Raw genomic sequence first — 26,487 nt, 5'->3', positions numbered from 1 at the left:
CCGATGAGGCTTGGAGGAGGAGGGAAGGAGGGAGGGAGCCGAGGGCTGATTTTTATCTTTTACCGGATCGAGAAGGGGAGGAGGCTCGGAGAATGAGTTATTCTTGTAACAGAGTAGAGCCTATTTGCTGTACGGCGTATTAGCCATCGCGTAACTAAAGGCGCAAGTAAATCGGCTCCTGCGGCGACGACGCCGAGAACATCAGAAAGCCTCAGTTCCTGCCAGGTCGCGTTCCGAACAACCCTCTCCTGCCGGACATGAAAGTGCAGCAAGGCTGCAACTCATCAGACATGGGCATCCCGGTTACAACCGAAGAAGAATTGCGCAAACACACCGTAATAACGCCCGAGGATGTGCTCGGGCTACAGAAGATCACCAAGAGTGAGTAACCCGCCGCAACTCGCACGATACGGGGGGATGAGTTCAGCCTTACTGTTAGATGGGATTAGTGCAGACCCATGTGCTCCTTCCTTGTTCGCGGTGTCTTTTTTTGTAAATGTGCTTTCCTTGTTGACAGATACCATGGACAGCGACTCTGACATAACCTCCGAGTGTTATAGCTTAAGAAAAAAGGATTAACCACTTGTAATCAGTGTGCGTTTCAGTCAGTGTGCAGTTGTAGATTAGATGTCTCGTCCAATTGCAGATGTATTTGCCGTGCAAAGTTTGACTGGTACTACTAATGCATCAGTGTGTGTGTGTGTGTGTGTGTGTGTGTGTGTGTGTGTGTGTGTGTGTGAATGCTTCCAGTTGTTTTGTTTTGTTTTTGTACCTCTGTGTTTGACTGTGTAGGCACTGAAAGAGACAGCAGGTGAGTGTAGGTGCTTCTAATGTGCGCCTCTCAACTCCCACTGCAGGGGAGGGGGGCCTGAGTGATGCTTACTACTCCCTCACCTCAAGATACCTGTGGCTCTGAGGTAACAGGTGGCCGAAGAGGTGATCCACTGATTATAGCTCCTCTCAGATAGTTGGAACAAAAACAAGACAGTGATACCATTAACTTGTTGTTTGTCATATATAACTGACACTTTCCACATTATGTAATGGAAGCAGGGAGGCCACAGAGGCTCTCCCCAGCACCAGGCCTGCTTTCCCAACACTTTAATAAACTTGTGCTGGAGAAGGGGAACAGTGAAAGCCTCTCTCACGTGTCTTCTTCTCACAAGGATGTTTCACGCAGGTGCTTTTAGTCCATCTATTGCATCTCTGTGGTGATCAAGGATGCACTATTATGAAACTGTACAATTTGTGGAGGTGGCTTGTGTGAAAACTTACAGTATAGTAACACTACTCGAGGCCTGCGACAGTTAGTGTGAGCAAAGAAATGTGATTAGCTGATTTTACTTTAGTTTTTTTGAGCCTCATCTTAACAACTTTAGGAGCAAATGTGACCAAACTGTTACTAATGACTGGAATATCCATATGCAGTATTAAAAGACTGTGTGATGAAGCACTAAATCACACCCCAACTCAATGAGAAAAAAAGATGCTAATCTAAACATTAGAGTTAAGATTTCCCAACTATTATCATGCAACAAGAAGGGATTTCAACAAGTGACTGATCTTTCGACAAAGTGAAAAGGCAAACAAATCCAATTTTTTTGCCTTTATTTTTATTTATTCAGTTCGGTTTAAGTCACGCTCTCATTCTTTTCTCAAACAGTCACATGGATTTTCATCCAGTAACCCCTCAGAAGAGGAGAGGCAGTGCTCGGCCTGCATCAGCCTGATAATTCCTAAATCACTCGTGATGGTGCGGTAATCTCCGCTCTCCACTGACATGTAATCTGGATTATGTCAGAATGGCTGTAACAGCATTCTGCAGTGGAGCCATACACCTCAGGTAATTAATGACCCTGGAGACTAGGAATAAGCTTACAAATGTGCTTGCCACTCATTCATTTATTGAGCTGCACCCTGTTATAGACACGCGGTGTGGCTGTAATCCTCGATGGTGAAAGATGACTTTTTCAACCTGTCGTCAAGCCCTATTTCACACCGAGGTGTCCAAAAGTGGTTCCAAGTCCTCACCATTTAACAAAAAACACACACACACATATCCCACAGATAAGCACAGTTTCATATAATTTTGGCTATTGTTTTCTGCTGCAAGGGAAAGAAAATCTTTTAGAGAAAAGGCGTCTGCAGAAAATACCGCAGCCTGCTGTGTAAATGACTTCTCCTTTTGTGCTTTTGGGAAGCAAATGCCACCATTTTGGGGCAGCCCATCTCCAGTCTGTCATGGTGGTTCAGTGCTGATAAGCAAGGCACAGCGCCTCATTGTCACACAGGCAGAACGGAGAAGCAATATAATCCAGGCAGATGAGAAACAGTGCTGTGACATGAAAAATGGCACATAATCAGTTCACTGTTTGCATTACAGATGATTTATGATATGGCTGCAGACGGACATACTGTAAGCAGGCTTACTGCTGACACTAAATTAATGTTGCGCTTGCAATCCTGTAACCTCATATCAAGAATTACTGATGGACAAGAGCGGTGTGAAATATGTTATTCTTGGTTATAATCAAACACAGATTTCTGAAAAAACGGGAGACTTAAATTTAAAATATTTGATCCTGTTACAGACATTTCTGGAAACATTCTATGTTTATTTAATTCTCTATTGTAGCCACTTTCCTGTCATCCACCATGTCTAACTATGTCTCCATGTAAGTGCACTTGAGTGCCGCAGAAAGGCAGTCAGGATTTCAGGAAAATTGTGCCTCTTGCTGAAAATGCATTTAAATTTCCAGCTGACAATTTAAAACATACAGTCCACAGTGAGATTACAGCTACCTGAGAGATCCAGATCCCTGAAATACTGCTGTTAGCAGGTGGATTCAGACAGAAATGACCCTTTGTTGGAACGCTATGGGAAGGGTTGTGACTGTGGGTGTGTTTGGTTTATGATATCAGTGTGCAGCAGTGGATGCATTCACTGTTGCACACCAAAACCATAAAAATACTGAATCAGTCATTCATTACACCTCAGTTGTTTAAACAAATTATAGCTGATTTGAAATGGTCTCTGTCAAAAGTGCTCATCCTCCACACCTGCACTGAATTAACTGTATTTAACGTTTACCTTTCCTTATATTCTGCTGTTGATACAACCAATATACATAGCCAAACTTTCAAACACTGAGGTCATGATCAAAGATGGGCTTACTGGTTTTGTTCTTCAGCCTGTTGTTGCACTGTACCTGATATGGATGAAAGAATGGAGTGCTAATTTATTAGCTAATGCTAGTTAGCGCAGTTAGCTGCAATCATAAACTGACAGCTACAATGCAAAGACACCCATACAGGCTAATTAGTGCTAATTTGAATGAATGAACATAATGATGGATACACTTCATGGATTTGCTTCATGGATTTGCTTCATGGATTTGCTTGGATGACAGAGCAACCAAACAAATCCAACATAAATGCTCCAAAAGACACAAATACAGTAAAGAGGTTCAGTCTAATGACTGTTCGATGCTAGATGAGGCTGTAGGTGGTCTGGCGAGGAAGGAGCGGCTAGCAGGTCCAGCGGGCATGTGGTGTGGAGGTTTGCCGGACAACTTGGAGGCCAGTCAGTTAAACAGACTAACAGATCTTTATTTGGCTTTAACAGAACAAGACCAGACAAGCCAGGTCTCCACAGCTCTACCCTATTTGTACCTTAATGAGAATAAATACGTATTATTTTCTCTTAGTTTTTAGGTACAACCATAAAGCTGAAAACCAGGCCAAAGAGACTTCAAAGCTATCACCACAGTGATTTTAAATTAGAAACATAAAATGGTAGAAACAAAGGCTTCAAACCTGATTGTCCATCACTGCTTTCATTACCTGTTGAAGATCAGGCTTTGGGTACTGGGCTGGGGTCAGCAAACATTCAGATTTAACATCATCCTGGGTTCTTTACTACACAGCAAAATCTCCAGTGTTAAATTAACACTTTTGACAGTGTTATATGTTTAAAAGTAACCTAGTCAGTTTTGAAGATTAACAATGGCTAACACTGAGCAGTGCTGATTTTCTAACACTGGAATATTTCTAACATTTTGAGTTATTTTCCAGTGTTAGAAAATCAGCACTGCTCAGTGTTAGCCATTGTTAATCTTCAAAACTGACTAGGTTACTTTTAAACATATAACACTGTCAAAAGTGTTAATTTAACACTCAACAGTGTTGTATTTAACACTCAGAGGTGTGGACCCATATAGACACTCTCCAGTGTTAATTTAACACTGGAGATTTTGCTGTGTAGCTTTGCATTAGCATGTTGTCTCTGCAGGTGCTTGTGAAGCAGTATAATGCATTTGTTTCTGTCTTGGATGCAGTTTGCACTTTACCTTCTCTCTCTTGCCCTTCTGGGAACTAAAAATAAAAGTAATGTCTGCTGTAGACTGCGCTGCTATTTTCCTCCTGCTACACATGAACTTTAAAAACTTTATCCAAGCGGCACGCAGATAAATGAAGACCTTTTGTAATGACACAATTGCAGCTAGTGTAATTACTGAATTTAGTACAGTATTGCATTACATTATTGCATTGCTGTAAGCTTTTAGACTTTGTAACCTGTTGGAGTCAGTCTTGAGCAGCACACAGAGGAAGTGAAGATTTAGCCACTTACATGCTGGCTTTATTTTTCAGAGACCAGAGATGGTCCAGTCAGACCCTTCTAACACAAGCTTTTAGAGTCCATGTTGTGTTGGCAGGTTAGCTATCAAAGCCATGACTTCGATCACATTTTATGGTGCTTAAGTTTCTGTTTTGTTTTCATAGAGAAATCATAATGTACCAAAATTCTTCTTAACAACCATGACATCCACAAAACAGCTGAAGCAGACAACCAGATAACAGCACAACTTTTAGAACTGTTTCTTAAATATGATAAAACAGCGATCATTTAACACAATTTTTGCTGGGTACTTACATTCATCATGTTACCTGGTAATGTGAAACTGTCCAGACTGCTTATGCAATTCAAAAATGCCTCAGCCCAGATCTGAACCCAAGCCCTTTTTGGCTGTGAGGTAACAGTACTAATCACCATGCTGCTCTTAAAACCACAATGTCCATTATGAATAGAATGACCACTAGATTTTACCACTTTTCAAGGTGACAGCTATCTTTAGTTGAGACAAAAGCACACATGCACGCAGTAGAAGTTTAGTTTGTGTTGACTTTTTTGCTTTCGATGTTGTTTCATTCATGTCCTAATTAGCCTGAAAAAGGAGATTGGTCAGTTTAAATCAGTTCGTCTGTGCAGGTTTGAACATGGTAATCGCACTCGGTTGCAGACCAAAACAACCGCACCAAGACCACCTCCTCCAAAGAGTCTCAGTCTCCAGAGCGGTTTGTTTATGGTGTGAACATGATCCCACCCTGATACTACTACTGTGTACTATAGATGAGCACAGGTCCAGAATACAGAACCTTCTTCCTGTATTTACTTTTGTAGTTCCCGCCCCAGACACATCTGGCCAATGAGCGGAATGAACATTCTCACGTGGTTAGTTTGCTACAAGTTTACAAGTAGCTTTGGACCAAAGTAAGCAAACTATAGGTTTGAAAACACCCTTAGAGAGCTTTCATCCAGCTGTACCTGTTGTAATGGTCTCGTGAAGGATGGATGTAAAGTTTGGAACCTGACACTTCCCTTTTTCCAAAATACAGCCAGGTTTAAAAAAAAGTTATCTTCAGTGTAAAAAATGACACCTTCGTGGGAAGAGAGGAGCATGACCACACTAGATGCTTTCTTAGACTGTGGGTCTTTTTACTCAAAGGATCACTTGTGTGTAATTTTGAATTATCCAGATGATTTACTCAAAGCGATCTTGCTCCTTTTACATTAATGGGCAATCAATTATTTGGCCTTAATAAGTCTGGGACACAGAGCAGCGCTTTATCTACATCGGGCGGGATTTCCACTCTGTGATGTGTGCCAGCACAATGGATACAGTTTTAATTAAAATTGATTGGTGCAGCCGGTTCTTAATCTCCCATGCACAGCTGTCGCAAGGTTATTCTTTCGGAGCGATCTGAAGCGCAGAGAGATGGCTTTTGAATCCACATCAGTCACCGGCACGGTCTCGTGAGGTGTCCCTCACATGAGTTTAGGCCTAATTTTTGCTTAAGCAATTGGATTATGGTAAACGTGCACTTGTGAGACGGCCATCACCCTGTATCGGGTCTAACATGGTTACTGATCAATAACCTATGACTCTGTGCTTACTGGCTGGTGCTGGTATTTGTGTTAAGTCATATAATCAATTCTGATTGCTTGTGGATGACAAACCGTGAGAGCTGAAATAGAAAAATTACCACAGGTCAGGGTTTGGTGCTGAATAATTTTAGTTCAGTTGTGTATGCGAAGATGCCACCAGAACCCTCGTAGTGTAATAAACCTTTAGTTTTACTTGAAGATGAATTTAGACTCCCCAGCATAGCTAAGCTAAATGACAATCATCAGTGGAGCATCTGAATAAGTAATTGGAAAATATTCTGCTTATTCAGTAACATTAATATTTTTTCATGCCCCTTACAAATTGCAATCAGCAGTCTAGAAAATTTACTGTGGCTTCAAGAGACTAAACATATGCTTGTAGCCATTCATGCTGGATCTCTGCTCATTTTCTCCTCCTGATAGGAAGAATTTTCTGAAAGAGCTACATCAGATTAAAAATGGGTGATCCTAAACAGGATGTAGTCAACTTTACTCTTTGCTTTTCTGCTGAGCTGGACGTCCTTTACAGCTGAAACCTTCTTTCATCTGTTCCCTTTAGGGCTCGCCACAGAGGTGCGTGTCCTCCTTCATCCACAAACTTCTTCTGTGGTCTTCCTTTTTTTCTCCTCCATCTTTAACATTCGTTGTCCAATACTAGTAAAAAAATGGGCGTTTTCTTCTTTTTACACCATCACTAAAATAGGACACTGCACTACTTTCAACACAATCACATTAATATCAACAACAAGAGCTTTTAACTTTTAAACTGAAGAAGTTACTGTCCTTTTGATACACTCATTTCTAATTTTATCCATCCTGGTTGATCCCAATGAAAATCTTCACATCTTCAGCTCAGCCTCCTGTCTTGTTGTCAGTGCCTCCATCTCCAAACCATACAACAACACACAGCTCAAACCAGATATTCACATACACTTCAGAAAAAAACACAAAAACATTTTTTTCTTTACCATCAACAATTGAATGAGAGTAAACTTTTTTGTTTTAGATCAATAAATATTAACATATTTCCTGTATTTGTGAAACGTCAAAATAAAAAGAGAGAAAATTGTTATGTATTTTTTACTTTCTTTAAAGCCAGAAGTATACATACACTAAGTTTATTGTGTCTTTAAAGAAAATGAAAACTCCAGATGATTCCATTCTGAGCTTGAGAAGTTCCTGATAGGTTAATTGAGTCCATTTGAGTTGGTGGCACATCTGTGGATGCATATAAAGGCATACCCCAATCACAGAGCCTTTCTTTGACATCATGGGAAAACAGGTCCACAAGTGTGGCTCATCTTTAGGTGCAATTTCCAGATGCCTGAAGGTCCAACGTTCATCTGTTAAGATATATAAAAAGCATGGGAACGTACAACCAATCATCTGGAGGGAGACGGATTCTGAGTCCAAGAGAGGAATGTTTCTTTGATGCGAAATGTGCGAATCACCCCCAGGACAACAGCAAAAGACCTTGTGAAGATGCTGGCTGAAACTGATACGTCAGTGTCACTATCCATAACAAAACAAGTCCCGTAATACCAAAAGCTGAACGGTTACTCTGGGAGGATAAAAGCCATTACTTCAAAACCACCATTAAAAAAGCCAGACTACAGTTTGTAACTGCACATGGGGACAAAAATCTTAATTTCTTGAGACATGTCCTCTGGTCTGACGAATCAAAATTGAACTGTTCGGCCGTAATGATGAAAAAGGGGGAAGCTTCGAAGCCTCAAAACACCATCCCAACTGTGAAGTATGGAGGTGGCAGCATCATGTTGTGGGGCTGTTTTGCTGCAGAAGGGACTGGTGCACTTCACAAAATAGAGGGCATCATGAGAAAAGAAAATTATGTGGACATATTAAAGCAACATCTGAAGACATCAGCCAGGAATTTAGAGCTTGGGTCTTCCAAATGGACAATGACCCCAAGCACTACCTCCAAATTAGTTACAAAGTGCCTTAAGGACAACAAAGTCAAGGTATTGGAGTGGCCATCATAAAGCTCAATCCCATCGAAAATTTGTGGGTGGCACTGAAAAGGCGAGTGCGAGCAAGAAGGCCTACAAACCTGTACCAGTTACACCAGTTCTGTCAAGAGGAGTGGGACGAGATTCCAGCAAGCTATTGTAGAAAGCTTGTGGAAGGATACCAAAAACGTTTGACCAAGTGAAACAGTTTCAGGGCAAACCAAACACAAAGGAAGTATATGTATACTTCTGACTTTGATGAAAGTAATAAAAAAAATACATAACAATTTTCTCTTTCTTCATTCAGACATTTCATAAATACAACAAATACGTTAATATTTATTGATCTAAAACAAGACTCGATTTCATCTTTGAGGGTAAAGAAAATGTTTTTGTGTTTTTTTAAGTGTATGTAAATATCTGGTTTCATTTGCAGCAGGCCTCACTACCATCTTGTAAATCTTCTTCAACTAAAGGAAAAATAAAAGTATTTACATTAAAGTAGTGTTAAATTTACACGCTGTGTATATTGGGAGAAACTAGAGCCCCACAGTGTTGACTTATGCAGGCTATTTGTTAGATGTTTGCTGTGCTGAACTTCACTTTTTACCTATTATAACGAAAGAATTTCCCAGCTTTGAGATAAAAAATAAATAAATAAATTTTTTCTAATGTTATCTTAACGGAGGGACACGGCTTGTTACATATAAATTAACCTACAGTAACATTGCTAACAGGTTTAAATAGTTAAAATCTTTCACCACATGTAATTACTCTGCAGTAGACTAGTTATAGTGATTATTTGGTACTCTGACGTTGCATTTCTTTTTCAGTGTTACCAAGATTTTGTTGCATTCATGAAATTCGAGACCTAAAATAACTAAAAGCGTTTAGTTTGCTTATGTTTTATTATCAACAAAACAGAACAATTTTAAAGAAAAACAAACCGTATAGACCCACTTTAAAACAGAGTTGAGCCATTATGAGTTCTTCCCATGCTTGTGCTAAGGAATTAAATTATAAGTAATGATAATAAGTTTGAGAAACAGATAAAAGTATTTGCTGAAATATAGGAAAATAGTAAAAGACACATTTCAAATTAATTCTGACAGAAGTCCAGCCACAGGTAAAGTATACCAGCAGCATCGGAGATTAAAGCAAACAAATCTGACCATCACTGTTAAGTTTCTTATGACACTTTTATTTTCAGTTCATAGCTAAGGACACTAAAACAGGACGTGTATAGATGTGCATCCATGCTAGCCACTGATACGGAGGTCTAGAGAATTTAAGAGGATCATTTTCTTAATCTAGTTTTCTTATCAGAGCCAAAGGGGGCCACTGGAGACAGGTGGAAGGGCCACATATGGATCCAAAGCCACAGGTTGGAGGCCCATACTATAAGAGTTCAAATATTCATATCAGTGTGCTGCTGAATCTGCTGCTTTAAGCAGTCTCTATCTATTTGCAAGGTGCAGTTTTACAAGTTACAATAAAAACATCAGTAGTTTTTTTAAATATGTTTTTATATTTTGAGCTGTTTTGTTCTGCAGTTTAATTTGAGCTATTTTATGCACTTTTTAAAATGGATGATGTCCATGAAGAGAGGTGGAGTGTGTGTGTTTACTACCAGGCAGAGGTTATATCATACTCCATACTGAAGTGGTTCCACCTGAAGAACAGATGACCTACATTCAGTATACATGTGTGCACTACCCTACAAATCAAACCTGCTGATCTTTGAGGATCTTTGCCTGCTATCAGCTGAAACACTCAGTTTATTTAAATGCAGGTTGAAGACTCACCTATTCTTAGCTGCATTTGAATAAAGCATCAAATCCACACTTTTAAGCTTAAATTTCAAAACTTACATTTTAACTACAGATTTTATCTACTGTTTTTTTAAATCAATTTTAAATCATGCTTTTTATTTGTTTTTGATTTTTTAATGTCTCTGTAAAGCACTTTGAATCACCTTGTTGTTGAATTGTGCTATATAAATAAACTTGCCTTGCTAGCAAAAAAGAGAAATTATATGTTTAATTTCAGCATTTGCAGTTTTTGTAGGGATTTTACTTTTTTATTCTCTGAAGGCTAGTTTAGGCATAAAAGCTACTCTCAGCTGTTCTGTTACCACAAGGGGTCGTTCCATTGGGTAGCACCGCATGTTTGCTCTGCATTGGCAGAGTTTTATGCCAGATTCCCTTCCTGAGGCAACCCCAGAAGGGATTTGTGCCTCCAGCTGGAACCAAACCAGCATGCTTGCAATTGCCAAGCAAATTTTTAACCACTGCACCATAGCTAGGCATAAAGGGTGGAAAAGGAAAACAGCTGGCAGAGGTAACAACAATCACTCCTTGTAGTAAGCTAGGTGAATGCTATCATCTGTTTTCACTCCAACATCTTAAAAAGAAAACAAAGGGAAAAAAATTCTCAAATTTTCATTGCTTTGTGTGCTTTTATGTGTGTGTGTGTGTGTGTGTGTGTGTGTGTGTGTGTGTGTGTGTGTGTGTGTGTGTGTGTGTGTGTGTGTGTACATAAAGTGCAATCAACATACATAAAGTGCCATTTTTCAATATGCCAAAAACTGGAATGCTAATATATTTGTGGGGGCAAAATGCCCGTCCCCACGAGTTTAAAGGTATTTTTGAGACTCAAAATGTGGGTTTTGTGTCAGGGTTACAACTAGTTTATGGTTAGGTTAGAGTTAGGCATTCATTTCTGATGGTTAGGGCAAGTGGCTAGGGAAGGCATTATGTCAATTGTTTGTCCTCACTAAGATATGAAAACAAATGTCCACAAGATTATTTGTTATATCCACCCCTGAGAAGCTACAGACGACTCTGCTATTTTTATCCAAATCCGCCACGTGAACCAAAGTCAAGTGATTAGTGCACAAGCAAAAATTATGCAGGTAATTAAAGAACTTGCGTAACAAAATTGACATAAATATTTGATTAGTAACTAATGTGATTACTTAATTTAGGAACCATAGTGCATTGCAGACGAATGTAAAGAATCACCACCAGCACTGATCATAAGATACAGGAAGCCCCGGATCTTTTCCCCCCTCTTTTTTCTGGTTGGAGAAAGATAAGAGGAGAAAAATCTCATCTGCATTCAGCTGCTCAGAATGCAACCTCTCCATGAACCTCACCATTTGTCAGTTTGCCTGCAGGTTCTGTTAACTGAGAGACATGAAACAACCCGCCGCACTCAGGTGCACCATACATCCTTACGTGAACTCCAACGTGTAATGCTAATGCCACAAGCAGCCAAAGGCTATGGATTTAAGGTGAAAACATGCAAACATGTTTTGCATTTTCCTTACTTGTGTTCTTAGATTTATTCAAAACAAGGTCTTAAAACTAATCAAAGGCCACGCAGTCAAAGAATGAGCCATGTGGAGTCAATCCCTGTGGCTGAAAGTCTGTAACTCCGGGCTAATCTCAGGGATTAGGGAGCTATAAGTGGCACCCGTCAGACAGGCTCTGGGAGTCTGAACGCAGGAGCACAGCATGACTCTTGACTTGGTGCTAATTTTACTCTCTGTAGAGGTGCTGCTGCCTCTTTTCAGGACTCTGTTGACAACTGAAAATTCATGTATTTAACAAAAGCCTGATGTTAGTCTAATAGCATGAGTCTGATTGTTATCCAAGAAATTAGATGTGTCGAGGTTAGAGTAAGATCCAAAAGGCAAAGGCAGAATTAAAGGCAGCCTACCTGAGCTGGAAGATAATGACATGTTTCAGCAAAATGACAAGTACAGTAAGGTCTCATGTCACAAGTGGAGTCACTGTTTTCACTGCCACAGGATGTCTAATTTCTCCTGCACTTCAGGCACATCCTGCACAAACCTCCATAGGAGGAGGCCTCAGGCATACCTCCATTGGATCCCAGACGTGGTGCATTTCGTTTGCATACGACTGATGTCAAATCCGAGATGCTTTCCTTTGATTTGCTGCTGCACCTTGTTGTTGTGGAGCAGGCAGGTGGAACAGGAGAAGGAAAAAGACTGGCTAATCGAGCTAGTGCTCTATCACAAGGAGCGTTGCTAGGTGACAGTGTTGAAGGAAGTGAAGTGCAGCACTTTGTGTGTGTGTGTGTGTGTGTGTGTGTGTGTGTGTGTGTGTGTGTGTGTGTGTGTGTGTGTGTGTGCAAAAAGGAAAGAAGAGCAAACTGACGAATAGAACCATCATTTTAACCACATTTTTATGGATGTCCTGTCTTTACAATGATGGACGGTTATTTTCTTGTACTTTTTTCCTTGTTAGTGAGATGCTGTGTACAGGTTTCCTTTTTACAGCACCAGTGAAGCTACGCGTTCAACAAGTTTTACTCTCTGGACAAAACTTACTGTGTGTAAAGCCTAAAATGTTCTATTTTAAGCTTATTCTTATTCCCCAGGTGTTAAATAATGCTGTTTTCTGAAAGTCACTTAGAGGTACATACAGTGCCCTTTAGCACTGTGTATTTGTGATGCGCTGATTGAAACAATAGTTAGACGACGGTCACTTCCCAATCCTCACATATGGATGCTTGCTCTAGACGTCTGTGTCACATTGACACAGAGCATAATTTTTTAAATGTGCAGGGGTAATCTTCATGGCTGGAATATGTTAAGATGCTGGCTTCAGCAGTAGTATTTTTCTTCCCATTAATCAGCAGTTACGTAACTTACAACAGACTCCTGAAACACCCCTCACAGGACACCTTAAAGAAAGCAGTCCAATGCCTTTAGACTGCTTGGGTAAACTCCCACACACCCTTAAATATCTTCCAAAGATACAACTGGTGGAGTAGCCCCCGAGCAGGATGAAAACCATCTAGAGCAGAGTTAACTCCTAACTTAATTGCTTTCACAGACGATATATAAATAATTCCAAATGTGCTATAGTAGGTAGATTTGCCCCAGCTACATGTTTTCAGAAACCAGTCTGAGACCTATTTGTTTATACTGTACTTCTCTGTCTTTTTTTATTTCTTTTTATTTATTTCTTTTTTGGTGTTCTAAATATGTTTCACAAACTGAAAATGACATTTTTCCTTCAGTTTGTGTGTTTTTCCCCTCACACCAAATTTTGTGTTCTCTAAACACCGAGCATGTGAAAGGGGTATATTTTATGACTACTACAAATCTCTGAAAGGCAGTCACCCATCATCAGTCAAGCTGCTCCATGTGCAGAGGCTGTGAAATCAAAGTGTGTTTTGTAGTGTGTAGTCTGGGCTTCATGCGACCACAGGAGCACACAGAAGTGTGCAAATTCTTGCACTGCACTGGATGAAAGTGATTTCATTGGCTTTGCTATCAGATGAAACGCTCCATCTGTCTTTTTCATCAGGTTTGGCAAGAAGCCGTCTCTGATTCACCAAGTACATCTATCAGTCATCTGTCCACAAAGACAGCAAGTTTAGTAGCTGTTACAGAAAATAGACTTAGAGCACTCGTCAGACAGATTGTGAGAAAAGGAAGGGCTATTTCACCAAAAATGATGAGTTCAGTTTTCCTTGAGGTTGTAACATAAAAGATTCTTACTGGACAGAGGGAAAGAGCACTGACTTTGAGTTTTCAGTCAATGTTCGTTCGATCAAAACAGCCAAAGGCGTTCTAGCAATGTTATAATATACTGTGAGTAAACTGTGGGAATAGTTCTGACCTAATCTTTGATTTTGTATGTACAGTACTGTGCAAACGTTTTGAACCACCCGTCATTTCTTATATATTTTGCTTCCGAGGAGCGAGATATAGTTCTCCAGGTTTTCTGAAGTCCTTTCAGCGTTTCTTTGGACATTGGCTGCTTTTTCACATAATTTCAGTCCAGTCCTTGTACCTGACCATTTTCAGAAGAATGTTTGTCTTATGAAAAGTTTTGGTTCAAATCAAGGAAGGAGAGAGGCCATCTGTAAAACACGGTAAAGGCTGTTATGGTTTGGAGCTGCATTTCAGCCAGTGGTGTTAGAGATCTTGTAAATATCGATGTGACTATAAAAGCAGAAAAGTATCATCAAATTTTGATCCACGGTCCAGTATCATTTGGAAATCATCTGATGGCCAATAGCTTAATTATTCAGCATCACAAACATCCTAAACACACTGCCAGTGCAGTAAAAGCATACCTGTCAGAATAACACATAGATGAACACTATCAGTCATGGATTGGCCTCCCCAGAGCCCAGACCTGAACATTATTGAAGTAGTATGAGATCATCTTGACAAAGAACAGAACAAAAGGCAGACAACATCCAGAGAAGAGCTTTGAATATCCTTTAGGAAGCCTGGAGAACTATTCCTTAAAGAAATTACAAGAAAGTTTAACAGGAGAGTTCAGACTGTGCTAAAGAATAAAGGCGGCCTTACCAAATACTGACATTCAGGCCTATTAGCATGGTAACTATCTGTGCCTTATATGCAGTATTTCCATATATGTATGCTGATGTTTCAATAAGTCATTGCACCTATTTCCTGTTTTCATAGCAGAATATAAAGAAATCAAAGGTAGCTCAAGACTTTTGAATAGTGCAGTACGCATGCGAGAGTTTCCTTTTTAAGTTGATGGTTTAACCGTGGGAGCAGGGTAACACACCGATGGACTTCAGTGTAACATACCCAATACATCCTTCACTTTGAAAATAATGTCAAAGCTGCAATTACAGTAGCTATTTTAAGCTTTGGATCCTGAGTGTAAACACTTTCCTCTCTGACTCTGCTGCATCCCTGAAACAGTCATTTAGCTCAGGACCCTGACATGCTGTCATATTAAACATGAGCTGTAAATGGTTTGGGGGAGGTGAGAGAGGTTGTAGATACTTATGTTATTAGTGTGAGTAACCCAAACAAGCATCTAATCTCTGCAGCATGAAGAGCGTAGTTTTGCACTGTGTTAGATAACAGTATTTGATTCAGCTTTCAGCCAAGACGACGATTTCAGTTCTTGGGTTTATTTCAAAACGACTCCATGCTAATCGCGTCTAGGCCACATAGCATGCAGGCACTCTTTAAATCCTATGTGAAAGTTGCATTTGCAGCAGTAACATTAGGCTTATAGTAATGTTCCCAGTGCATATAAGCCCCTCACATTAAAAAACCACAGCACTAGAGGACGCTGCAAATAAACACACGCTATCTATACTCTCACTGTTTCAGAAAGTAACCGAAATTTTTTTTTTTTTTAAAGGCAAAAATCTCTTGATCACGCCGTTATTCACTATGAAAATGGAAAGTCACTCCAGTTTCAGAAAACACAAGCAATATAAAAATGCTGCAAAAACACACAAAAGAACAACAGACATAGAAAAAAAAACCTCATAGAAAGGGGAAGCATTACCATGACGGACCAGCTGCGGAAGTGACAAGCTAACGGTAACTGTTTTAGTGACTAAACCAGGGGGTTGCGTTCATTCAGCCATTCTGTTCATGGTTTAGTGTCAAAGTATCCACATTAATCTATTAATAGCAAATTCATTTTTTTAATGATCAAATATCCCAAATTGAATTACACTTAATGTTTAATGTGGTAACTGAATCCCCCTGGACTGTAGCTAACTCCGCATGACATTCCAGAAAGCTTGCACAGATTCCCAACCGAAAAACAAATGATGATTTACAGAATACACAACTGGGTTCCCAGCATCAAGTTTTTACAGCTGTCTTCTTCTTCTAAGTTTTTTTTTCTTTTCTTTTTTTACAGTGCAGTTCACGTCTGAAGCTGGTCCGTCACATAATTGTCTCCCAAAAACACTTCCGTTTTGTTTTGTCTGCTTTTTGTGGTGTTTTTCCATTTTTCTTAAGTTGCAGTTTGTTTGACTTCACAGGGCCACCGTAGAAAGATGACACGATCTCATTCACCTAAATATCAAAGCTCATAAAGTTTTTAACTCTATGCAAATTGTGAGTTAAAATACATGTCAGATGTTAGCATTGGTTGGAGTGTGAAAGAAACTCTAAAGAACCAAAGAGACTGTCCTTAGAAAAAATAATAAGGTCTGTTAAGTAATGGGTCTCACTTCACCACCTGTGTAAATCTCCATTTTCTTTAACTCCGGCATAACAGCATTCAGATTTCTTCTTTTTTAAGATTATTATTACTTTATCAATAAATTGATTGATTGATTATGATTATTATTGGTGTTCAGTAAATTTCACATTAAGTGTTGTGTGTTAACCTTTATGAAGAAGTCTATAAATACCTCAGAGCAGGTGGCTAAAGCCTGTGTGGCCCATCTGCTCCTTAACCCTCAGAAGGAAGGAGTCAAAGATGTAACTGTGCAGGTGTGTGTGTGTGTGTGTGTGTGTGTGTGTGTGTGTGTGTGTGTGTGTGTGTACAAATACATAGATCCGTTCAAGTCAGGTGATAACGCATTTAGACCCTTCAACACTTACGCAACGTAAACAGCTAATAATACTTGCCCTTACCATACCCTAATGAGATACAGTGTGTGCATTTGTGTCTGCGCTTCTCAAACAGTCAGTCCATGTGATGGTAAAACACAATAAGCCTCTTAGATCTAATCCTGCCCCGTTGGGAAGGCAGTGTCTCACACATGCCACGCACACATACGTGCACACATACGTGCACACATACGTGCACACATACGTGCACACATACGTGCACACATACGTGCACACATAGCGCCAACGTGGCCAAATCTGACAGTTCTTTGGTTTAATGCCATCAAAATCCTGAAAGAGAAAAGTGATAAAAAAAACCATTTATTGTTATTGTCGGAAAGCAACCTGTTTGGTCAACAATATTACAGGACAGTAAAAAAGTCATCATCATCATCATCATCATCTTTATTCATTAAGCATTCTAAAACAACCACAGGTGATGCAAAGTGCTGAACATTGGAACAAAATAATAAAATTATATAATACATTAATAAAAAAACAAATGAAAGCAAAAAGCAAAGTAATTAATTAATTAGTTAGTAGCTAATTTAATTACAAGAAAAGCTAAGTCTCGCTGAGGCTGAAAATCAAAGGATAAAATTGGGGTTAAGACGTGTTTTAAAAGTGGACAAAAATTCTTTATCGTAATTTAGATTTTCAGCACATGAGAGCAGCAAATGAGAGGTAACAGCATCCGAAATTATATGAGAATGAGAATGTTTGCTTTGACCCAATACAATGTTTCTTTAAAAAAAATAACAATAAAATAAAAATCAACAACACACAACAAAAAGGAGAAACTGAAGACATGTTAATGTAATGTGGCATATAAAGGCACAGGAAGAGAGGAGAACTGCTTTTTGCACCATGGGAGGTCTCCCACCAGCCTGAATTTACAGCAGGAAAAACCAAGTTGTGGTCCAGAGCCATCCATAAGCTTCAAAAACAGCCACAACGAGGCAAGATTTACAGTGCTGCTTTGGTGTCCGGTTGTAGATCCTAAGCAGGTATGCAACTGATGCAGTTCTCCAAACAATAACATGTAGCTTTGTTGTTGATGATGCCCTGCATAGGTCAAATACAGAATAGTTGAAAAGTGCAGTCCAGAGCAGGAAAGTGGAAGGCAGATGTGTTCCCCATGAAAGAGAAAACCTTTGGTTGGCTCTAAAAGGCCCCTGAAAAGTCTAGAGAGGAACAACTAGAGAGAGAAAGCGAGATCATATTTCTCATATATGCGCTTCTCTTTATTATTTCCCAGTGTAATCCAGAATTGAATCCTTCTCTTCACATACAAAGGCTTGAATGATTAGGCGACATTGTCTGTGCTGCTCATAGGGGACTGTCAGATTGTTTGGGGCTTTCAAGGTATAAAACCTGAAGCAACTGTTATTGTTAGCTGCCAATATGAAAACTAAATACAACTGAAATTAATTAAATTGAACTGAATTGGGTGACTGTGGGAAATTATTTTTGTTTGTAACACCGCTCCCAGGTGATTGTAGGATCCTTATCTTACAACACAAAGCACCTTTGCTTCTCTATATAAATGCATGTAGAAGTTGATCTGCAAAGCTGTCTGTAGGCTCTGCATAGAACCAGAGCAAAACTATGTTTAAGCCATTAAACTTCAACTTTAGTTAAAAGTTAAATAAAGAAAAGCTATTTCTAAACAACCCTAACATACAACTCATGCATACAATAATAGGATCACCATATTGTTTTCTGTATTGTTTTGTAAGATTTCTTTATCTGAAGGTAAGTATATGCATACTCAAACCAATCACAAAAACAATTCAATCACTCGCCAGAAATGAGACTACATAACTGCCGCTGTCAAACCTGACTCTGGGCGTATCTTCCGATGCACATAAGTACAAACATATGAGAGATTAGTGAGTTGCTTTGAAAGTTAGAAACTTTGAGTAACGTGTTTAGCTTCTGCTTTGTGTGTCTATCCTTTTGAGCGACTCAGACAATTCCCTGAGCTCAGCGTGACCTGAACGTCTGTCTTGGCTTTCACTGAAGTAGCTGAAGTAGGGAGTTTTGTATTGTGACTTCTCTCGGCGCAGAGGAAGATAAAAACGTGCAAAAATGGCTTTCCTGGCACCGCTGTGATGTTACACCGGTGACTATTCTTCAGCGCAGAGCTGGCTTTTATGAATGTGAGACCGGTTCGGGCCTGCCTGTAACAACAGATATGACTGTTTCTTGGAGTGTAACAGAAGTCTGTGGTTAACTGACAGTTGGTTTTGTATCATGTACAAAACAACAGAAGAACCTAAGACACATTTTTTTCTTTTTTTCTGTCTTCAGATTACCTCTGCTCTCCAGAAGAAAACGTCCACATGATCGACTTCACCAGATTTAAGATCCGTGACATGGAAACGGGGACTGTCCTCTTTGAGATCACCAAACCTCCGACACCAGGTGAGCTCCAACGTGCAGAAACTAGATAACACATTATATGGCAGGTCCAAAAACCTTCCAGTATGTCAGATGGTTTATTGGTTCATCAGTTTAATAGGAAAAACCTGCACGCATATGTGCATAGCTCAAATAAGCCGAGCAAGGGCTGGAACTCAAAAAGCTGACTGCTTTTTGTTGTTTTTATTCATCTTGTCTTCAGCTGGTGGTAAAAAGCAGTGTGACCCCAATGCCGGCCGTTTTGTCCGATACCAGTTCACCCCGGCTTTCCTACAGCTGCGGCAGGTTGGAGCCACGTAAGTCCCCATGTGGTGTAATATCCGGTCAACCCTGCTGCTCCGACTGAGGGAACGTACCGGAAGTAGGATATGTGTAGGCTCTGGTGTCACAGGCAGCAGGCTGACAGCGATGAGTGTGAACAGAGTGGCCCAGCCCATCTGCTGAGTCGGGCACCAAGTAGCCAAAACTGCTCATCATGAGACTGAGTGCAGATTTCAAACCAACACATCAACTGACTAATCTAAACTGGGATTAGCCCTAAATTTGTATCATTATTATTGGTAGTAGTATTATCATCATCATTATTATTATTATTTGGATTATGTGTGTGTTAACCTGTAGAGTAAATGGTTTTAGTGCATTTGACAGCTGGATGGATGGACCCAAAATGTAGGCCTGAGAAAATGGAAAGTAAACTCAAAATCAGCTTTAATGCTGTGTTTTTACTAAAATACAAAATAATGCAGGTGAAGAACAAACTTGCCAAAACTACAACTCTTCTAAGAAAACACGCAAGGAGGAAAGACTGAGACAATAGATATACACCGGAGAGGAAACAGGTGGGAGGACAGCTGAAACCAATCAGAGATGGCGCGACAGGGGAAGTAGAATTAAATGCAAAGCACTAGTGACAGGAGACTATCAAAATAAGACAAGAAATAACTAACACTGAGACCAAGACTCAAATATACAATTATATAGTTAGGGCTGGATCCCTTTGTTAGTGTGCAATATGCTTAGGCTGCTGGGGACTTGGGACCATGATGCACTGGGTTTTTCTTCTTCATTCACCTTTTTTCACTCCGCATTTAATCATTAGTTATTCATCTCTGTGTTTCCTACAATGTGCCTTTTGTCCTGTCTTCTCCCCCTCGTCCTCAATTGGTCGCAGCAGATGGCTTCCCTTCCCTGAGCCTGAAGTTTCTTCCTGTTAAAAGGGAGTTTTTCCTTCCCACTTTCGCCAAGTACTTGCTCATGGAGGTAGTCTTTTTGTAGGTATATATAAAGCACCTTGAGGTGGCTGCTGTTGTAATTGCTGTTCTATATAAATGAAATTGAATTGAAAAGAGGTCAAAACATAAGATGGAAGGAACAGAATTTGGAATACAAAAGGGAATTTAAAAACCTATCGTCAGCTAAAACAAGCAGGGAACTAAAGGCACAGATAAGAAATCATAAACACAAGGAAAGTAAAACTAACAACATAAACAGAGAGCTCCTATCTGAAAACCAAAAGGAAGTCATAAACCCACAAAACACAGACCAAACCTAAAGGTCTTTGCAACAAAGGGTCAGAACTAAAGTCGTGAAAACAACAACCAAGATTGAAAAAAGGTCCCATAAACACTAAGAAATACAGCAAGCTAAATATCAATATTATAGAGTATAGAAACATAAAACAAGATAAGAATACAAAATTATAGAAAACCCAAAACTCCCCAAAACTCAAAACCCCTGACAGTCTTCATTTTTTAATTTTATAACTTCGATTTATCCTTTTTATCATTTCTAATCACATTTAATTCACCAAACTATGTTTTTTTTAAGCCTCCTTTATGGGTGTGCTCCAGAGCAAGCTAAACAAAACCAGGCCTTCTTTGCATTACCGGGCTTAACAAAATGTGAAACCTCAGTCAGAGATAACAGGTATCACGACTATGATTATCGACTCTCTTATTTAACTCAGACTTTCTGCTTCAGGCTCACATAAAAGTTTGACGTGTTGTTTCGCTCTTCTTCCAAGCAAAAAGGGGATCGATGGCACATGGTCTGCTCCAATCAGAGACATTATCAGAGGAACAGGTGATGGAGATGTAAGCAGAATGTAAAAATATAACAGTAAAGAATAATTAAGACAAGAGAGCAGTGCAGTGTGTTGTAAGTAAAGTGATTTGCTCGTCACAACCGCATAAAAATAATAAAGCTAATGTGTTTATTTTTTCACTGCTATTTATTTCTAATGTGAAAGCTACTTGTTAGAGCTCTGAAGCAACCAATGCAATTAAACACTAAAGGCTACTCAGCGTGTTCAGATCTGACACTCTCCCATAACCTAATAAAGGAGACTTGCATCCTTTCTGCTTCCATAGGAATTAAGAGGCTTTAGTAGCAGCCAGGTGCTGCTTATCGGATGTCTGTGAACTTCAGGCCCTCAGACTGTGCTGCATTAAAAACAGACATGATTCTGTCAGGAATCAGGAACTCTTCCAGAAATCGTTTTCTTTGATCACAGTTTGTTGTGAATTCCACAAATCAGTCAAAAAAGACATATCCATCCATAATCTAGAAACACCACCATATTCTTCTCCTAAAAGTCCAGCAGCTGCTCTCCTCAGTTCCTACATTTTACAAACTGTTATAAGAAGAGGTGATGTTACACGGTGGTGAACACAAACCCTGTCCCAAATTTTTCCAGAGGTGCTGCTGCCATCAAATTCAAAACAAGCTTTTTCTTAAGATGTTACATTTTCTCAGGTTAAGTACTTGATATGTTTTCTGTGTTCTGCTGTGAGTAAAATATGGAATTTCTGAGATTTGCAAATAATTGCATTCAGTTTTATTCACGTTTTAAGCAGCCACCCTTTTGGAATTGGGTTTGCAGATAATCTAGATTGATTGTTACTAGGCTTTTCCCTTGTTGCGTTCTTACAACTGTTATCATAAGTGTCAAAAGCAGCGACAGCAGTTTGTATTTCCATTCCCTTACTCGTTGGTGGGTGTATTTTGTCCACTTTGTGTCTCTGCAGAGTGGAGTTCACGGTTGGTGACACCCCCATCAACAACTTCCGTATGATTGAGAGACACTACTTCCGCGATCAGCTGCTAAAGAGTTTTGATTTCGAGTTTGGCTTCTGCATGCCCAGCAGCAAGAACACGTGCGAGCACATTTATGAGTTCCCCACGCTGTCCGAGGAAATGAGTGAGTGTCACACACTCCGACGCACTCGAGACAAATACCCCCGCCCCATGTTTAGATGGATTTGATGTTTTAGAACGCTGTGTGCTGTCTCTCTCCCTCTCTCAGTGCGTGAGATGATCCTGCACCCTTACGAGACACAGTCTGACAGCTTCTACTTTGTGGACAACAAGCTGGTGATGCACAACAAGGCAGATTATTCCTACAGCGGAGGGCCGTAGGAAAGCCTCCATCCTGCAACCCTCCACCATTTCTCTCTTTCTCCTTCCCTGTTTTAGACATTTTCGATAATCCAGCTATCACTTCAGGACCAGAAACAGATGAACTGATGGACAAATCACTGGCATTAAATACTCATGTCTCCTTCCCTGTTAAGCTCCATGCATTTCCATTCAGGTACTGAGCTGCCCGGCCAATCAGATTTCTCCCTTTGCCTCTTTTTTTTTTTTTTTTTTTGCAGAAACACTGAATTCTGCAAGTTTTATCCTCAGTTTGCATCAGCGTGCGTGAGTGAGTGTGTGGGCAGCAAACACATGCGGTGTCTGTACATAGTGTTGCTTTCTGTCTGTATATGTGGGTTCCAGTTTCTCATCAGGAAAACTTTTTTATTTTCTTTTGTGTGTTTTGGAAGAGAAACCGAAGTCAAACAGACAAGGCGGAAACACAGAATGAGACAAAGGAGGAAATGAAATTGCCCTAAAAGCAGTAAGAATAAAAAAAATCAGATGTATATTTACAGTATATAGTTTGTATAGGAGTCTCACTGTATTTGTACTGCAGAGGTTCAGCAAAGTCTTTGTAGTGGCACACACATCTGAATGATTCAGTCCTCCTCCTGTGATCTGCCATCGTTCAGTTGAATGACGGCACTGTGTACTCTGTCTTTGTGAATGTGTCACTTGTTGTCATATATTTTCATGTCCGTAGTACTACTACTACTGTAGTGCGTGAGGAGTATTTTTTAAATAAATAGCCATTTTGGAAAAAGTGTCAGAGAGTTACACTAGCCCAAAGTCAGATACCAATTTTGATATCCAGTACGATCTCTGTAGTACTGAGCACTGTGTATACTTTAATTACAATAAATGTTTTAAGCAAAAAAATAAATAAAAGTATGTAAAAAAGTTTTGACAACCAAAATTCCATAACTGCAATAAATGTGGGATTTTTGTGGGACCTTGATATTTGCTGGTTTTTTTTCATTAACAGTGAGGTTCACTCCAAATACACCCACTAAAAAAGAAAAAAGACCTAAAGTTGAGGTACAGACGATACTATTGACTGAACTTGATTACCTTTAAATGGACTGCAGTGGTTTATAAATTCCCTAGACTGCAGACTTTCCATTTAACATCCTCTACACTTTAAGATGTGCTTTTACTTGGAATTCTTCTTCCTTTGACTTATTTGATGTAGAAAACAGTCAAATGCACACAGAAAGTAAAGCATGTCCAAAGATTATTCCTAACACGCAACAAGCAAAACGTGTTTTTGTCGCCATCTTCTGTAGCAACAGTCTTACTGCACCGTTATTATTGCATCTCCCACTGTATCACTCATCAATCATCAGCATCTTTTCTTTCTTTTTTTCCCTCTCAGCACATACTGTGCATGGTTTGAGCCAGTGAGTACATGATACACAGACTCTGGTCAATGGTGTATAAACATGAAACAACAAGGGGTTTTTTGGACACCCAGAGGCAGTGGAAACCTTTCAGAGCAAAATTAGCAACCATGTAAGGTCATATTTCCAACCACCTGGTTTCATCCAAATATCTATCATCGACAGAATATTCTAACGGTTTCCAACTGTTTTCTTCTAATAGCAGGTAAAAGCAGGTGTAACTAATCACATTAATGAAGCTTGGTGCTGTTCTGCTTAGAAACTAAGCCTTCATTAACGTGATTAGTAACACCTGCCTTATCTTGCTGACTAGTTCAAGTCAAAAACAGCTGCTGTGAAGAAGGTTTGTTGTGTTTGTTTGCTGCTTGTTGCTGATCAGGGAGTGAGCCGCAGGAAGAAGCAATGAACCAAAACACATGCACTTTGTAAACCTCTAATACTGAATAGTCTAATTCATCAGGAGCTATAAGAAGAAATGGAGGCGGAAAAATGTTTCAGACAATAACTATACACGAGCTCTTCTGTCCTATCAGCTGAACTGTGACTGCATGCAGTGAAAATCTCAACAACCAATTTCATCAGAGTCTGTTGCAGCGATGGCTTCAACAGTGGCGTGTCTAGAAAATTTTTGTTGGGGGGCCAGGTAGGGGCACAGATTTGGAGAAGGGTGGCAGATGTAATTGGCAGATAATGTTAAAAAAAATTCTACCAACCGTTAACCATAATTCAGTAACCCTATAAACCTAATAACCAAATGCACTTTTAACTCTTATTAGAATGAGATTTTAACCACTACGGTGCAAAGTTTTTAGATACTCTGTTGATAAAGTACAAGAGATACAATCAGTGCTTTGTCAGTGCTTATTCAGCATTCAAGGACAGCAATATTTGCATAGTATTTTTACTGACATATAGTGCACATATGTTTTGGGCAAAAATATTTTTGAATATTAAAATACGAACATTTTTAACATACAATTGGGAAATTAGCCAATGCAAAACTTTTTCTGCCTGTTAAAAAAAGAAGATAATCTTCTCACAAACTGGTGTTTGATTTTGAAACAGGAAAAAAGTGAGGAAACAACTGAAAAGACTAACATTTGAATAAAACCTGAAAGCAAGTAAATACTTTCTATGCTGCCTTATGGTAAACTTTGGTAATACTGATGTATAAAGAACAACACTGGCTGATGATGAAATACAGTCAGCTGGCATGGTGACACTGCCAGTATTAACCTGCAGGGCTGGACTGGGACAAAAAATTGGGCATTTTGACTACAGACCAGCCCACCAGGTATTAAAGCCATAAAGCCTTTGAATGAAAACAAACGCTGTTGTGACAGTGATGTACAGTCTTTTTGGTATATGTATGATTTCTATACATTTTACGTCAGATAAAAACTTTGTTCGCAAGATTCAGATAATTATTTAATAAAAGCTAGATATTTTAAATGAGAATAAGAAATAAAAATATTTCTTTGTGCCCCCCTTTCCCTGTTAATGCCCTACCTGGCCCCCCTGGCAAAACTTTCCTAGACCCGCCCCTGCAGTTACCAGCTGTAAGCTGCTTAAAAAAGGAGCCTGGTGTTATTTGTCTCTCAGAAACAGTTCATAACTTCAACTCATTCATGTCACCTAAAAGGTAAACCTGTTTCTCCATCACCTGTTCAGCTCTGATGCTTCAGTAAGGACATCTCCTGGTTTCATCTTCATGTTTCCCTCTCACCAGATATACAAACTGATATCATGACCAGCAGGTTTACAGCTGTGGCTCCAGCAAACATCAGCTGATACTAGAAATTAATATTAAATAAATTCTAACAACAGCTGATCAAGCTTAAACGTGCTGCTGTTGTTTAGGGCGACATCCGCTGGTTTCCTCTTTCTGGCGCAAAGTGGGCGATAAACAAACAAGAGAGAAAAGCCGATCAGCTGATCATTGATCAGTTTCATGATTGAAGTAGAAACAGGAGAGGGAGGGTGAGAGGATGAGAGAAGAAGAGGCAGCTGTGCAGCCTAACGACAGAATAAATCCAGCTTTGTGTCTTTTTTTCATTCTAGCTGAAGTACGGGACAAACTGCGTCTCTTCTCAGCTCAATACGAGACGCATAATATTTTCTCTGAATGAGGGACCATTCCATTTTTAAGGAGCCGTTGGCAACTCTACTAACTGACCTTATGAATACAATAAAGTTCACTATCAGTAACATCATAGCACCCACACAGCTGTATAGAAACTCTGTCATGCTAGCTCACGCAGTACGAGTTATTGTAACTGACTGTAAAAAGTCAGCACAACGAAAATAAACTCCACCTAAACTTGGTTTATATCTGACCCAGAGAGACTGCAGGTCATAACTTCTTATCTGAAGTTCAGTTCACCTGACACTCGGACTGGCGGCCGCCTCGGGTCTCTCCTCCTCCTGCATCCACCTGTTGCCTCTGTGGAAGCTCCGCCATAGCCACCACCAAACAACTGAGTTATTTTTACACATCGGCCAGCATCTGGCCAATCCACCACCTCTCATTGTTCATGCCGTTACAAAATAAATAAATAAATAAGTCATCAGCCCACCGGACAAATGCCCGGTATGCCCGATGGCCAGTCCAGCTATGTTAACCTGCTAATCTTTCGCAGAAAAATTGTTTTCTGTGGT

General features: G+C 39.7%; 1 protein-coding gene across 1 annotated transcript; it reads left to right on the top strand.

Annotated features, from left to right (window-relative positions):
• Positions 1-54: 54 nt before the first annotated feature.
• unc119a1 (unc-119 lipid binding chaperone a1) lies at positions 55-23,381 on the top strand. The gene is made up of 5 exons (XM_082503465.1): positions 55-381; positions 18,899-19,012; positions 19,212-19,305; positions 22,036-22,208; positions 22,314-23,381. The coding sequence occupies exons 1-5, from the start codon at positions 258-260 to the stop codon at positions 22,424-22,426; spliced, it is 618 nt and encodes a 205-aa protein (XP_082359591.1). The 5' UTR covers positions 55-257; the 3' UTR covers positions 22,427-23,381.
• The last annotated feature ends 3,106 nt before the right edge of the window (positions 23,382-26,487 follow it).

The sequence above is a fragment of the Aulonocara stuartgranti genome (assembly GCF_965226115.1).
Source record: "Aulonocara stuartgranti genome assembly, chromosome: 14".
Taxonomy (NCBI): domain Eukaryota; kingdom Metazoa; phylum Chordata; class Actinopteri; order Cichliformes; family Cichlidae; genus Aulonocara; species Aulonocara stuartgranti.
Note: the sequence above shows the minus strand (reverse complement) of the source record. Positions and strands in the feature narration are given on the sequence as shown.

Excerpts from the sequence above, each read along its gene's own strand:
- unc119a1 (XM_082503465.1), top strand. The coding sequence starts at position 258 with ATGAAAGTGCAGCAAGGCTGCAACTCATCAGACATGGGCATCCCGGTT. Across the intron at positions 382-18,898 it reads GCTACAGAAGATCACCAAGA|ATTACCTCTGCTCTCCAGAA; the intron begins GTGAGTAACCCG and ends TTCTGTCTTCAG. Across the intron at positions 19,306-22,035 it reads CTGCGGCAGGTTGGAGCCAC|AGTGGAGTTCACGGTTGGTG; the intron begins GTAAGTCCCCAT and ends GTGTCTCTGCAG.